At 38.6% G+C, this 15693-nt stretch overlaps 1 protein-coding gene across 3 annotated transcripts in view; it reads right to left on the bottom strand.

Moving 5' to 3' along the window:
- The window catches only part of DGKI (diacylglycerol kinase iota), a gene marked incomplete at both ends in the record, with an annotated part of 483096 nt that overhangs the window by 78021 nt on the left and 389382 nt on the right, over positions 1-15693 (bottom strand). For all 3 annotated transcript variants that reach the window (XM_080700835.1, XM_080700834.1, XM_080700836.1), the window contains one exon: positions 562-631. In XM_080700835.1, coding sequence (XP_080556961.1) covers positions 562-631 — 70 coding nt within the window. The remainder of the gene's footprint in view (positions 1-561; positions 632-15693) is intronic.

Below are 15693 nucleotides of genomic sequence, written 5' to 3' on the forward strand. Positions count from 1 at the left end.
AGTTGGGATTTGGCAGTATCTCAGAAAGTAAGTGATGCTTGAGATAAAAATGGACTCATTAAACAATCATAAAGTAACTAACCCATTACGCATGTAATATGTTATGCCCAGCAGAGCAGGTGGGAATGTAATGAGAATCTTTCATCCGTTTTGCAAAAATTTATACATATTTCCAATGAGATGATAGTCACACAGAGAGAATATGAAAATTCCATGACATGCAAATGACATAGAAATCTCAGCCTATGCTTATAGAACTTGGCTACTGGCCTGGATTAATTTAAGGGAGTCATTCCACGGTTGTAGGAAAAGGGAATGCTAAAGGAACATGTCAGTTTGAGTAGATTTAGTATTGAGTTTGGCCAACATTAATCAAAGTGCTTTACCTGATGGCTTTAGTAAAATCAAGGAGGTCACATCTTTGAGATATAAATACAAATCCTGTGGTGTCACAGAAAGGCTTTCTCAGTAATCTTTGGAAAAACCAGAGTCACTCTTCAATCTACATAGTGTCCTGCTGCCTCCCCAACCCCCGTCACTTGCAAGCACATAGGCACTCACCATCTAGGAAGCACCACCAAGGGGACAGCCTCTGGGCTGAGAAGGCCCGGGGGAAGGAGGTCTCCTGGTCCTGGAAAGAGACACAAACATTCTCATGGCTACATGTGAATACCCTGGGAAGCTTCGCCCCCAGCCCATCCTGTCAAGTCACCTACTTCTAGGAGTACATGTCCTTCCTGAACAAAGGACTGGCAAGGAGACCAAAGCACATTCTAGCAGAAACAGAAACATCCTTCAGCTTTGAGATTAATTTAGCCTTTGAGACAACTCCTACTTGAAACTTCCACGAGGTTATCAACAGATTCATTAAGTATTCATAAATGACCTAATGTGAGATGCTGACTACCTTTGGGGAATTTCTTTGCTTTTGTGGAGTGGGGGAGCTAGTGGCAGCAGGCTGTGATCTACACTGTGGTTCTCCATGTAGATCAACCATGGGCAGAGAATGAGAGAGAATCAAGCTGTATCTGCTGGTCAAATGCAACTGATAGTATGTAAGAAACACAAGAAGCCATCACATGCAGCTCAAATCTCCTTGGAACGAGAGCATCATCTATTACATAGAAGGAAAACTAAGCTCATAGGTTGAGTCATCTCTACCCCCAGTTATGTCCATCAAACCCAACTGCAGAATTCTAGGCAAGAAGTACAAACTCTGTTAGGCTGTCCCATGAAGAAATCATTATGCCCCACACTGAATCAACCAGCATCTCCTCATCCACCATAGCATGCTCAAGATTTCTCACTTCTAAATCCCTGACGATCCTTCTCTTACTTGACTTTGATGCCACCTGATATGAGCACCTTCCTTTCTTCCTCTAGGCAGAGACAAAGTTGTTTCTCTCTTCCCTAAGGCTAGTCACTTTATTTAATCTCTGGATTAGCCCCTTTCTTCCTTTCAAATGGTATTTCTGTAACATAACAAAAATCTAATTCCCTTAAGTCCTCTGTTTGCAATAGTTGTTTCTGGAAAAATAAGTTACCCTCAATTGATCCTGCCACATCTTGTGATAATTTTCTTTATCTTCCTTGTCCCTCCAAACCCCTGAAAGTATATCCTTAGTGTCCCAACTCCAACCCACAGGCACCTGCTTGGACCATGAATTCTGGAAATGTAGCTTCTAGAAATCTTCCGATTGCCAGGGCCAGCTACCTTACCTGAATTCATACTACCACTCAGTCTCCAATAACTGCCAAACTTCCTTAGAACTTCTGAAACTTTTACTTCTTATAAGAAATTAAGGCTGTGTTGGCAGAAAGGCCTAAGGAACTGGCAGGTTGAAAATGAAGGAATTATCTCCTGATGGTTCTAAAATTCCAGAAATTAAAATCTTCCCCTACTAAAAGAACATCACCAATGCTAACTGGTGGGGAGGAAAAGTGCTTTTAAGTTTACTACACATGAATTTGGAGCATTCTAGCTCTGGTTCATAGTGTTATTAAAATCACTGAGAGAAAAAGACAAATGAAGGTGAGGAGTCTGTGAGAAGGCCCTGGGAACTTCACCCTTGTGAGGGGTTTGAGACGTTCAGATATGGGGAACAGAAAGCAGCTCTCAGTGGCAATGTGAACTTGCTGATCCATGTGTACAGAGGAGACAAGAAAGGCTGACAGGAAGGACAAAGGAGAAGACAGCCAGGCAAAGGTCGCACTGACCTCCCGAGGGCCAGGCATTACCCCACCCATGTAACCTCATTCTCAGGGAGCTCCTGGATCTAGATCAGTGGTTCTCAAAGTCTGAACCCTGGAACAGCGGCATCAACTAGGAACTTGTTAGAAAGACAACTTCCCAGACCACTCCAAGTCTACAGAAACCCTGGGGTGAAACTCAGCATTCATTTTCAACAAGTCTTTCAGATGAGTCTGATAACAGGCTAAAGAACCATGTGCCTAAAGCTTCCAGGACGAAAAGGGATCCATGTTATTACTAGAAATCTTGGGTATACACAGGAGCATAGGGCAGGGTGGGGGTTGTATGGTCTTTGGTTAATTTTAAATATATTTTTATTGGTGCATAGTAACCATGCATCCTATTAAGGTTTAGTGTGATAGAACCATATATTTTTGTTATAAATGAATCCTATGAATTAGCTAATTGGAAAAAAGGAAAATGGTCTCACTGAGAACTCATATTAACATTTATAATCATAGAGTTGATAACTATAAATATAGAGATAGATATTCTTCTCATTTGAACTGGCTTTGTCAACCCACTCAGTGAGTTAAGTGAAATCTCAAAGTGGATGTAATATTTATGTTTATGAGAATTCTGTTCAACATTTTGAGAACTGTATTTTGACATGTGTGATACCTTGTTTTAAAGGTTCTTAATGCATTTTTATAAAATGTGTAAAACTACTGACATCTCTCAGTTTGGTGAGAAATGTGGTTATAGACCAAGAAATTTCAAATTGATTTCAAAGTTTTAGAGGGAACTATGGAGATAATAAATAAAAATATTAAACAGATACTTGGTTGTTTTATCAAAGAGTAAAACAACTTAAACATCAAGGGCACTTTCTGAATTTTGATGCTGAACACCAAAGAACACTAGAAAAACATACTCCAATTTCTATAGGTAAAAGTTAACTAAAATAATAGCAAAATATTTAATTTGTCATTTAAAAAATGGAAATATAGGCTGGGCATGGTGGCGCACACTTGTAATCCCCGCGCTTGGGAGGCAGAGACAGGAGGATCAGCGAGGTTCGAAGCCAGCCATGCTGGCTTCAGAGACCCTGTTTCAAAAATTAAAAAAGGAAATGTATATAACATTATAGCTAGGATATTCAAATTCAAATTAGAGAAAGTAGACATTTTCTAGTTTAATAAAATGCAGATTGACAGACTCAGCTGCATGGCTAGTTTATCACACATTGATTAAAAATGTTAATTTAATTACATACCAATTTATATGTATTTGTCTTCTATATGTCTTATTTTGCTTTGTATTCTTTATTTACCCTATATAATTCTAGATATAATTTTTCAAACCATTCAAATATTCTTTTCAGCATGAACACCCATGATTTCTGCACTGTACATGAGAATTTTTCAAGTTTATCAAGAATGTGGTCTCTATACTGCAAATGGGTTTTTATTGATGTGTCCTCTAGTAAAGCATGGTTTTCTGACATTAGTTTGTTTAGCAATAAGAGAGGACCAGCTTTTGCCTCCCACTGGAATGCAGTTAAACAGTCATTCAGTAGAAATGATGCTAATAAAGTCAGTTTAAAAATTAGGATTAAGCCGGCGTGGTGGCGCAGTACTTGGGAGGTACTTGGGAGTACTTGGGAGGCTGAGACAGGAAGATTGCGCAGGTTCAAAGCCAGCCTCAGCTACTTAGTGAGACCCTGTTTCCAAATAAAATATAAAAAAGGCCTGGGAGTATAGCTCAGAGGTAGAAAGACCCTGGGTTCCATCCCTAGTACCGAAAAAAAAAAAAAATTAGGATTGTAATCTTTTCTTCATTTCATTTAGCTAGAAAATAGAGATTTTAACAATCTTCCATTTGAAGATTAAAGATAAACTACAGTAAAGTATATTAAATTCAACAAGCAGCACCCCATTATTCAAAATCCCTTACAGTATTTACAATGTTTCTTAGGAAGTTTTGTCTACAAAGAACATGATCACATTGCTTGATGAAAACAAAACTTCCAAATACTTTCATGGGTCTTTGAACAGGTACAGCAATCCTTGAAACCTAAGATTTTGTGCTACATTTGTCTACGTGTACATGCCTTTTTCTGGAGAGAAGGAATCCTGCTTTCTCTAAATCACCCAAATGACCTAAGAGTCCTAAAATTTAAGAAGTCACTAATTTAAAAACTCCAAAGTTTAGGTTAAAACAATTTAAGCTATAAAATATACCAGAGCAATATCCAAAGACTCACAAGAAAGCAATCACTGTTTCTAGTTACTGGTGATGGCAGTACCAAACAGAACTTCCTGAGCATGTGGCCATTTTCTTGACTGTGAGGAAAGTCAGATCATTAGAACATCTCAATGAACTTTTTGCCTACTTCCATCCATGGAGCGCCCCCTGCCCCCAAAAAAATTTCAGTGCCCTAAGTTCTATTTATGTTCTTTAAAAAAGTAAACAAAAAAGAAAGGCATCTATAGTAGACATTACATGGACTTTATTGAATTTATATAATACATCATTAGTTAAAAGTGCAGAAACCTGACATAAGAAGTCAATCTTATGGAAAAGTAAATTGGATACCTTCCTGGGGAACTATATATTAAGCACTGGTAGAGATCTAGCTTTACTGAAACACTACACTAAAATGGGTTTGCATTTTCTTCCTCTTCCATTAGAGCACTTTCCAACTTGTTTCTATTTTTTTTTTTTTGTGGTACTGGGGTTCCTGGAAGCCCTTCTACCTCCGGGCTACACTTCCAGACCTATTTTATATTTTTATTTGGAAACAGGGTCTCCTAAGCCAGCGCGCGCGGCTGGCTTCGAACCTGCGCGATCCTCCTGTCTCTGCCTCCCAAGTGCGGGGATTACAAGCGTGCACCACCACGCCCGGCGTTTCTAATTTTTTTAAAGTAAGATTGTGACAAGATAGCTATTAACATAATGAGGTCCCATGTCAACAAAACACTTGAATTTCAAAAAATATAGTGAACACCTGAATAGATTCATAATGCAGTTTATTTAAAAAAATTTTTTTTGCAAACATACAAAGTTACTAAAAAAAAGTTTCAACAAAATTCAGCCCTTGGATCAAATCCATAGACTTATATACAAATGAAAACACATTGGAACATGAAAGGCTGGTGATTTTTATGAAATAAGTATAAAAGTGATATCCCAGTGTAGCTGATTGGCAAACTATAAAAAATACAAAGCATACTTATAAATTATACCAGCAATCTATAAAATTAAAAAAATAAGGAAATCTAGCTACTGTAAACATCTAGATGCTTAGACTATATCCAAAAGACCTGAAGGAGAAGAAGTAAAAAAGCAAGTTGGGGTGGGGAATGGGGTGGTGGCTGAAGAGGGTATTGTAGTTGTTGGATATTATTTGAGTTGAAAAATAGAGCAAACATTACTTAGCATGAGAAAGTCTGCTATGGAACTAAAAATCTGTAGAATGAGATGATTATCATCCCAAGGATTTGGAATAACAAAATATGTTCCTGTCCTTGGAATATTCAAATATCTTAGGGGAGATAGACCTAAGATGGAAAGGAAGCACAAGACAAGACACTGTGTATGATCCAGGCTCAGTTATCTGTAAGGCCAGTCGAAATAGAAGTCTGATTTCCAAGAGCACCTATTTTGTGGGTCATAACAATCCTGGTCCCACCGGTTTTAAGGATTTAGGAAAGTTTCTTATTAAGTCTGTGCTGTGAGCACCTCTTTTGTAAAATGGCTATACCAGCATCAATTGTGCAAGGTTCTTTTGAAGGATAAATGAAATGACATGTATGATGCTTACTTCATGGACTGTTATAGGCCCATACGCATATCCAGATATTCTAGACCAATCACACTGGGGCAGCTGCAACAAAACTATATTACCAAAGATGATTTGACCTTTAGTTACCGGAGGAATTCGTGGGACACAGGCCAAGTCCCAGACCAGATTGCTTAGAAGGTGCTCTCCCCAGAACAACACTTTTATCCATAACCATATTTGCGCTCAGATTCTGGGTTTCAGAGAAAAGAAAGAAATAGGACGGATTTGTATGAGTGGACGCAAAAAAAGAATAGCATTAAACAAAGGCTGAAATCATGCCATCTGTGGGTTTGGTGCTTGTAGGGCTTGTGTTAATCAACAGTCCACTGGTTCTTTCCACAATATTAGAAGCTATATAATTGTCTTAAATACAGGGTACTGTCTCCATAGTTGAATATCTTCTATTGTCAACAGCAATATTTTTGAGGATGCTTGATTTTACTGCCCTCTTTGTTCCTAAGTCACTATTGACTGTGCTTACTTGGTATTTGCTTAGTTTCATCAAAGTTAACTTTTCACCTGCTCACTGGGGCTACCTAGCTGTACCAAAGTTATGAATTATTTTTATTTTTGTGATACTATTGGGATTAGCATTTTCAATATATACTTATTAAAGCTAATTAGGTACAAGATACATAATTCAAAGGCTACAAAGAACAAAGGTTTGAAATACATCTTCAAGGTTTAAGGTTCACCTCTGCACAATGAACCAGCCCAGGCACTCTTCTGACTCCTTCTGGGTTCAATTTTAGAGTTACAGTCTGTCTGATTTACCACGTTTCAAATTCTTTTCCCAAGAGGTGGTCTTTTTAATGATGATGTTTAATTAACTTCCTAGCTATTGCTAAAAGCCACCAATTCTAGGAAAGGATTTTGAGTTATCCAGTAAAAGAAACAGAGGATGCAATGAAGAGAGTAAAAGACACAGGAATTGTTGACGAAGCACAGAGTGGGCTTATTTCACATTAAAGCCTTTTCAGCTGGGCCTGGTGGTGTGCATCTAGAATCCAAGTACTTGGGAAGCTGAGACAGAAAGATCTCAGATTCAAGGACAGCCTCAACAATTTAGTGAGACTCTCAGCATCCTATTGAGATCCTGTTTATAAAAAATGGGGGGCTATGGGTATAGCTTGGAGGTAGAATGCCTCTGTGTTCAATCACCTGTACACCCCACCCCATGAGAGAACATGTACACATGCACGCACACACACACACGCACACACACACATACACACAGGCTTTTCCTTTTGAGTATGAAATTTAGGGCTAAAGACCTTTGGTCTGGGACAGTAGATTTCAAATAGTACTGGTGCTATTATCTGGTTATGCCAATGGACACCATCCTGCATCACCCAATCCAGTTAGCCCAAAGCTGCCTGCCAAGATGTTGAGTAGAACAGACAGCGGCTAACCCTACTAACCCTCACTCTCCTTCATTTCTTTCTCCTCTTAGTCCTCCACCTACAGCGTCTGCTCTAACTCATCTCCATCTTCTGGCACTGAGAGATAAGAAACAATCTAGATAAGCTGCAAATAATCATGGGAGAACATTTCAGAGCCTGAAGATCTAGTCTTCTAGATCTCAGAAGTTGGAACTTTCTGAGGATTTTCCATAAACAGGGCTCCATTTATTGTTGGTTATACATTAAATACAATTTAGACTACTTGATTTTGTTTACATTATTTGACTTACTGAATACTTTACAGATAAGAAGATTTCCCCAAAAAATATATGGGCCTATCAGAATTCACAATTGAATGTTCCAGTCTCACAAGACCACCCTCTCTGTTTTCATAATTACCTGGTTGCTGTCACAGAGTTCATTTAGAAATGTTAGCTTTTTATCACACATAACAGGTTGGTTTGAGCCACAATCCTATGTTTATGTACTGTCTCTTCATCCCGTTAACTAAAAGGCCTGCATAATCCAGCTCCTACCTGCCTCACCCACATCAGGATTCTTCAGGAACTTCTGTCTTTAAACACTTCTGCATCTGAATGCTGGCCACGCTGAAGAACTGCAGTTCTGAGCTGCAATTTGTGAAGAGCTGCTTTGTCTCAGAAGCTCCAGTGTCCACGTAGTGGAGCAAAGAGCCTCTTTTGCTCAGAGTCCATGAGAAATGGACTCTTTCTAGAGAAATTAGAACTATTTGTGATTCTAAAAGATGGGTGGGATTCATCAACTTTGAGAAAAGAGAATTTCCTAGACTTAGCTCAAACAAAAGCCAGAAGAAAGCAAAAGCTACTGCAGATGTTTCTAATCTTGATGGTTATTAAAACTTCTACTGTACCTAGCATCGAAGAACATTCCATAAACTTAGCTTTCGATGACTGTCAAACTAGTCTTTCTATTTCCTTTTCTTCTCTCTTGCTCTTTCTTTGTATTGGGGATTGAACCCAGGGCATTCTACATCCTTAGCATCCTTAAACCTTTTTTTCTTCTTCTTGAAACAGAGTGTCTCTAGGTTGATGAAACTCTCACTACTTGCTGAGGCTGTCCTTGAACCTGTGATTTTCCTGTCTCAGTTTTCCAAGTACAGAGATTACAGATATGTGTCTGTTTCTCATCAGGCAATTTATTCCTCATAATTCAGTTCCTGCCCCTTCAAATTACCCAGTCACGTTGCCTACCTACTTCCTACCCCCACGTACTCTATTGAAAGCGAGTAATAGTAGTGTTAGTAGGGAGGTAATATCCACTGTGCTGAACTTTTCGTTTTAAACAACTCTCCTTCTAGCCCACTGTGGGTGCCATAACTGCCAGTGTGGGCTTGCTGCTGACGGTCTCGCTGACAGGGAGGGTCTCTCTGACATTAAGGGATCCTGAGTTTAAGGGCATACTCTGACCTCTCGCAAGAGGGTGAACAGCAGTGAAATGTGGAGCATGAATGAGCTTTGAGCAACCAGAAGGAAGTGTGAGAAACAAGACATCCCTGGCAGGGTGCAGAGTATTGGTTCCTGGGGCAGACTTGACTTTAATTTTGTGGAACCCTCATTTGGGTTTAGCAGCATTCTTCTCATCAATAAACAGAGCGTACGTGAATGATTAGATATGTGTTAGAGCTGTGAATTCTACTCATCAGAATAAATGTGCAAAAATACAAGCTTAAAATATGCACCTTTTGAAGGGATCTGCTTGTAGATACTGAAGAAACGGAACTGTATGAACACGGCCATACTGCAGAAGGTAGTCACATAATTACAAGAGCTGTTCCCGTAACCATAACATCTATCGCTTTCTGGAATTTAATCTTTAGTCTCTTCCATCCTCTCAAATTTCATAATCATAACAACGATTCATCAAAGAGATAAGGTATTTGACTTGCAGATAAGGTATTTGACTTGCTCTTTTTTTTTTTTTTTTTTTTTTTTTTGGTGGTACTGGGGGTGGAACCCAGAGGCTTTCTACCTCTGGGCTATACTCCCAGACCTTTTTAATATTTTATTTGGAAACAGGGTCTCACTAGGTTGCTGAAAGCCTCACTAAGTAGCTGAGGCTGGCTTTGAACCCGTGTGATCCTCCTGTCTCAGCCTCCCAAGCGCGGGGATTACAAGCGTGCGCCATTTCGCCTGGTATGCTCATTTTTTGATGTTATTTTTCTTCTAATAAATGGTGCAGTTTAGATGAGTGCATCTGACACTGCTTTATAATGTAGGCCGAATGACATAACCTTAGAGGTAACTTGATTCTTTCTATTTTAAATATAATTCTCCTCTAAAATTACATGTTCTTTAAGAATATGATATTAGCAGAAGCTGCTCATTTCAAAAATCCTTGATATGAGAATTTTCTTATTTGATGTATGATAGTGGAAAATCTCTGTCTCATGCTGAAACTAGAGTTATATGCACAAAATCAAAGCTAATATTTCTCATATATGTAACATATATTATGTATACCTATGTATGTACACATTATATTTCTGTAAGCCAGCCAGCTTGAATTACATACAGTTAATAAGGGCACCATCTGAACCACTATTTGGCATGCATATGCCAAGCTTTCCCTTAATTTACAATCAATTACTCATGGCTGATGCACACATAATTTAATGAAGGCACAGAAGCCCCATTACACACTCTGGTAGGTTATCCAATTAAGCAATATTCACCTGACGTTTATACCTTAAATGTAAATGAAATGCTTTTTATTTCATAAAATTTTGTAAAGATATAAGCAGAGTCAATACAAACATCCTTTGGGCTGGAATCTGTGCTTTGTTTAATAAAGTGAAGTGGATAATCACCTTGCTTTAAAATTCCTTTCTTGCTTACTCATCCAAGTATCTCATCTGTTTGCCCTGACATCTCCAGTACCTAACTAATATATCCATTTGGAGTTTTAATTTTCTATCACCAAAATGCTTACAAATATGTATTTTTGTGTCTCTGTCTAACTGTAGTCCCAATTAATAGAACTACTACTGCTTTTTTTACATTTTAAATTGCCTTTTGCCTCAAACTTACATTAGTACCCACAGCTCCTACATCAGTAGAACAAAGGACGCCTTTTTAGAGCCAACTCTAAGAAATGAAAAAACAGTGGTGGTACTAGAAGATGGATGTGGAAAATATTCTGAAATTATAAAGAATTGCTTTAGGTTAGGAAAGAAAGTTCTCCATTAATAACAATAATAGGTGTGTGTGTGTGTGTGTGTGTGTGTGTGTGTATGTGTGTGTGTCTGTGTGTTGATGTGCCAGCACATGTGCCTATGTGTGTGTTAAAAGTATTGCTTCCATTTGTAACAGTCAACAGACCAGGCCCTAGGCAATTCTCACTTTAAATCCTCATTTGGCCCATTTCTGACAGCTCTGATCAACCCAAAGAAAAAACGATTCCCTAAAGTTGCTAGCTGCCCCCCTCTGTTCTCTGGGATAAAATAAATTAATTTCCAGGAAGGATTCTTCAAAATTTTTTAAGTTTATCCATTGAAGGATTCTTCCATAATCCAAAAAAAATCAAATGAAGGAGATATTTCAGAGAAAGGAGATAAATGAATAAGGACAGATAGCATCAAAAGAAAAGAAATAAATCAAATATTTGTGGGAAAATACTGTTTGCCTAGGACTCAACAGAGCATTAATGGAATATAATATAGAAAAGCAAGTTTGTGAGAAAAAAGAGATCAGAGAACTAACAAATAGATCCAGACTCAGATTTGACTGAGAATTTTCCTGTGGAAGTGGAAGTTTTCTATACTACTTTAAGGATGAAAGGACTTTTCAAAAATGTCCTACCAATTTAAAAATACTCTAACCCTTTTAGTGTTAGTCTTAAGTCAATTAATTCCTAAAGCAATAAATTACCTGGCTAAATCCACTTTTGAAACTACTATTGAATTCTATGGTATTCATTATAATCTCAAGTTATTAAGTGGTAAGGTAATATTCAGTGCCCCACAGAACAGCATCCTGGGGAAAAGGGGAAACTGAGGATGTCTCTAAAGAGCCCAATTGTTCCTGCCTCTCTCTTTATTCTTCCTGTAATGGCTTAGATATGGAATCACTTGGGGAAAAGTTCATGTTTTGGCAATCCAACTATATTCAGAGGTGAAATAACTGAATCTGAGCTGTAACCTCATCAGTGAATTAGCCCATTGATGAATTCCTAAGTTGAATGAATTCCCTCAGTGGTAACTATAGCTAGGTGGGGTACAGCTGGAGGAAGTGGTTCACTAGGAGCATGGCCTTGGGACTCTATCTGTTCCTATGCCCTTTCTCTCACTTTCTCTCCGTTTCTGTTCACCATGTGTCAAGCATCTCTCTCGCTCCACGTCCTGCTGCTGTGATGGTTCTGCCTTGGAGACGGCTGACTATGAACCGAATCTCTGAAAACATGAGTCAAATTAACATTTCCTCCTCCAAGTGGTTTCTGTAGAGTATTTTGGTGACAGTGATGAAAAGCCAGCTAATAGACTACTCCGCATTACCCACAGATGCCTCTTTCTGTTCTTCCTCACTACCTTTTCTCCTCCTTGCTGGTTTTTTTCATTCCACTTTCTGCTTTTGAGACTTACATCTGCCTGTGGCCCCCAGTAATGTACAGAGCACCATCAGAATGACTCAGGTTCCTGAGACTACATTACCAACACTGAGGGATGAATAATTCTTTGTCATAGGGGATTCATTGCATGTTATAACATACTCAGTAGGATCCTTTCTCTCTACTCAATGGACTCTGAGAAGTGTCTCCAAACATTGTCAAATAGCCCTTATGGAGATCAAAAATCTTCCCTAGTTAAGAACCACAAGAAGAGTCAAATCTGCCTCTATTTCCCTGGTAACTTTATGACTTGGGATATAGAAGAGATGCAATTTTTAGAGAGGGAGCAGAGAAGGAATTATCTCATAGTAGGTGGCCACAGGAAGCATCTTCATCCAATGGATAAAGTGTGAGTTCTTTATAAATTCCAGTTTTGTGTGTTTTTGTTAGTTTATTTGTTTTTGCTGATGTTAAAGTCTATCTGGAATCTGCATACACACACCTGCATGATAACATTTGAGTTACAGGCTACACAGATGCCATTTGGATGAGGAGTCATTGTCTTCTGACCTCAGAGTTGGTGTAGGCTGGAATTTTCAGCAGGCTATAAATATCCAACACATTCTTGTATAACCTATGACACCTTGTTAGGTTAATGCAAGGTGTCATTTTTGAGCTTTAGCTCTTTGAATTCACTATGAATTTGGAAGAGAAAGAAACCAAGGAAATGCAATGCATAAGTGGCAAGGAGCTGCCATATGGCTCCCTAATAAGGTGTCTTGGGCACATGCTCACCTTTCTAAATAGCTGGATTTCTCTTGAGATTTTTTTCCCCTAGTCTTTGACAATAGTCAGCTAAAATTCCAGCTGCAAATTAGTGAGCTGCCAGAAATTTCTCAAGTTTTTAAGCTTACTGGTGTTTATTCATTCACTTCACAGTTAATTCTCCAAGCTTATTCATACCATCTCTTACAAAAAAAATTCATTAAAAAGCATTTAAGGTGTTCAGTTTTCCCTATTTCTGAAAGATTCTTCTCCTGTATCACCCTAACCTCCACATTGAGACAAAATATGCATTATCAGTTTCTGCAGTAAGAAACAAAAGACTTAGTGTTGAGTTACTCACCAGAGGGTTTTGTCACTTTCTACATAAAAATTAATGGCACATGCATCCCATGTACTTTTTCTGAACCTTTAGAAAAAGCATCAAAAACAGCCCCCTTCATTTTGGCGTCTCGTGGCATTTGTACAGTTCACTACTCCTTGGTCTCTCGTGCATTTCACTCTTGGCTGTCACGATGCCACCTTCTCCTTGGTCTCCGCCTTCCCTGCTGCCTGTCTCTGTAGCCATGATGTTTCTTGACTATTTTCTCAAAGCTCTGCTCCACTAGACTGATGAGCACATATCAGTATGAAATTTTGCTCTCCTCTTTACCTGAAATCTCCCCGGGCAATCTCCTGCATCCTCCTCTCTTTGTAAACACCATCCATTTGCTGATGACACCCACATATCTATCTCTGAGCCTAGATTTTTCAATGAGCTTTAATATTCACATATCCAACTTTCTACTCACCAAAGCTCTTGGATCTCATAGGCATATCAAAATGAGTGTGGCTGAAAAAAAGCTCTCATTTGCCATCCTTCCACCCATTCCTCCCCTGAGGTCCCCTGAGGTCCTCAGCCAAATGGGAAAGTTCATCTCTTCAGTGCCAGTTCCCTTTTGCTGTGCTCAGAAAATTCCTCGTCATGTTCTTGCTTTGCTCCGGTCATGTTACTTCTAACACAGGCTCCCTTTCAGGTAAGCTTCCTGTGTGAGGAGCAGATCCGGGGCTTCCAGATCTCTTGTCTTTAATTCCAAAGGCTTCTGCTTTCTACTACTCTTTCTACTACTCCCTCCTTTTATCATAATAAGGAGTAGGGTCAGGGGAGGTGACACCCTGACATTCATCTGTGATCATTACCTTGGCTGTCCTTTATGCTTAGTGCACAAAACCTTTTGATATGACATTTATAATGCAGCAGTTTTGACACCAGGGGTTGACTCGACTGCAAGTCAACAAATAATGCAGTGATATTTTGACTTAGAAAAATATCATTAATTCTTCTGCATGTTTTTATTACCAAACAATAAATGAAACAAATATTCTTATATTCTCGACTTTCATCTATCCTATGATCTCTGTGGATATGTACAAAGATGACATAAAGAAAATATGGTAAAAAACATTCGTGATCAAAACTCTCACAGCAGAAGGAAAATATTCCTATAAAGCAAAATAGTAAATGAATGTATGAGTTTCATAAAACTATCGAGGATAAGCTCTTGAAATATTTTGATAAAATTGCAAAACCTCATATGTCCATGGATAAAAGTACAATTTTTTTTAAGAAACAGATCCTTATAATCGTATGACTACCAGTACCAACTGTTAGAAATCAGTGTCAGCCTTTAAAAGCACTACTCATTTTAAAATAAAATTACCCATAAATAGGTGATTTAGATAAACATGCTAATAGCCAATGTGAAGAATGATATCTCTATCTAAAAAAATAAGTAAAAATTTGCCTTTTAATGTTTAATAACCAACCTAGAAGTCTCTTGTTTTCTCAGCATAAACTCTCTAAGTGACTTTTTATCTTTTGTACTGCAGCCAGATGAAGGAAAGGATTCTGGAACCTTGGAATATGCTGTTTAAAAAATAAGCATACACAGAAATAAAAACACAAAGTCCATTCCTGTCATTTACCCTAAGAGTAGAGGGTATTTACTGGCAATGAAAAGACGTTATGTAGAGGACTAATAGGTATATGGTCTTTAAACTTTTGTTATTGTTATTGTTATGCCAAATAAGTCTCAGCTGGAAGTTTCAAGTATAGCAAAACAGGTACCAAAACCTCAAATGAGAAGCTAAATCCGACTTTCAAGTTCACAAATACAGACATACAATCATGCACTGCACAGTGATGGTCCACAGCAGATCACATCCACAACAGTGGTTCCCGGAGCTCACAGCTCACTGTGACAGTAACATCATCACCATGTTAGTCTTCATGCATATACTCTGATGCTCATAAGACTAAACTGGTGAATAATGCAATTTTTCAGACTGTATCCTTGTCATTAAGTAACACATGACTGTATTTAACCTTTTTCCCCACATATGGAGGTATAAAGTAATTTATTTATTTATTTTTTAGAGAAGCACTTAGCATGATGTGACTCCCACATACTACACGCTTACCAACAGGGAAGGTTACAGGAGACTTTCAGAAAAAGAAGGGCTTTAATAGGACCACTCAGAGAGCTTCACATGGGCCTTTCCAGTTTGGGATGATGCTGTATACTATTCATACCATGCCCAAGAAACCTAATGAGTAAGAGAATGGCCAAAGAAGCCTGTGCAATACAGGATGGACTGGGAAGTTGGGAAGAAACTGCTCTTCCCAGCCTTCATCCGTTGGGATGAAAGATAAGTGAATGTCTTCCTACGGACTTGATGTGGGTCAACTAAAGAGACAAGCAGATTGGTTAGATCTTGTCCAAAAGACCAGCATGGGTCGATCTAATTGCACCTCGAGGACTTTTGTTTGATGGCTATAAGAAGCAAGGAGTTCACCTCCCTGGATATACAGGAGGTCTTCTTGAACCATGACAACATGTAGCCTGTGG

Source organism: Muscardinus avellanarius (assembly GCF_963383645.1).
Source record: "Muscardinus avellanarius genome assembly, chromosome: 9".
NCBI lineage: Eukaryota > Metazoa > Chordata > Mammalia > Rodentia > Gliridae > Muscardinus > Muscardinus avellanarius.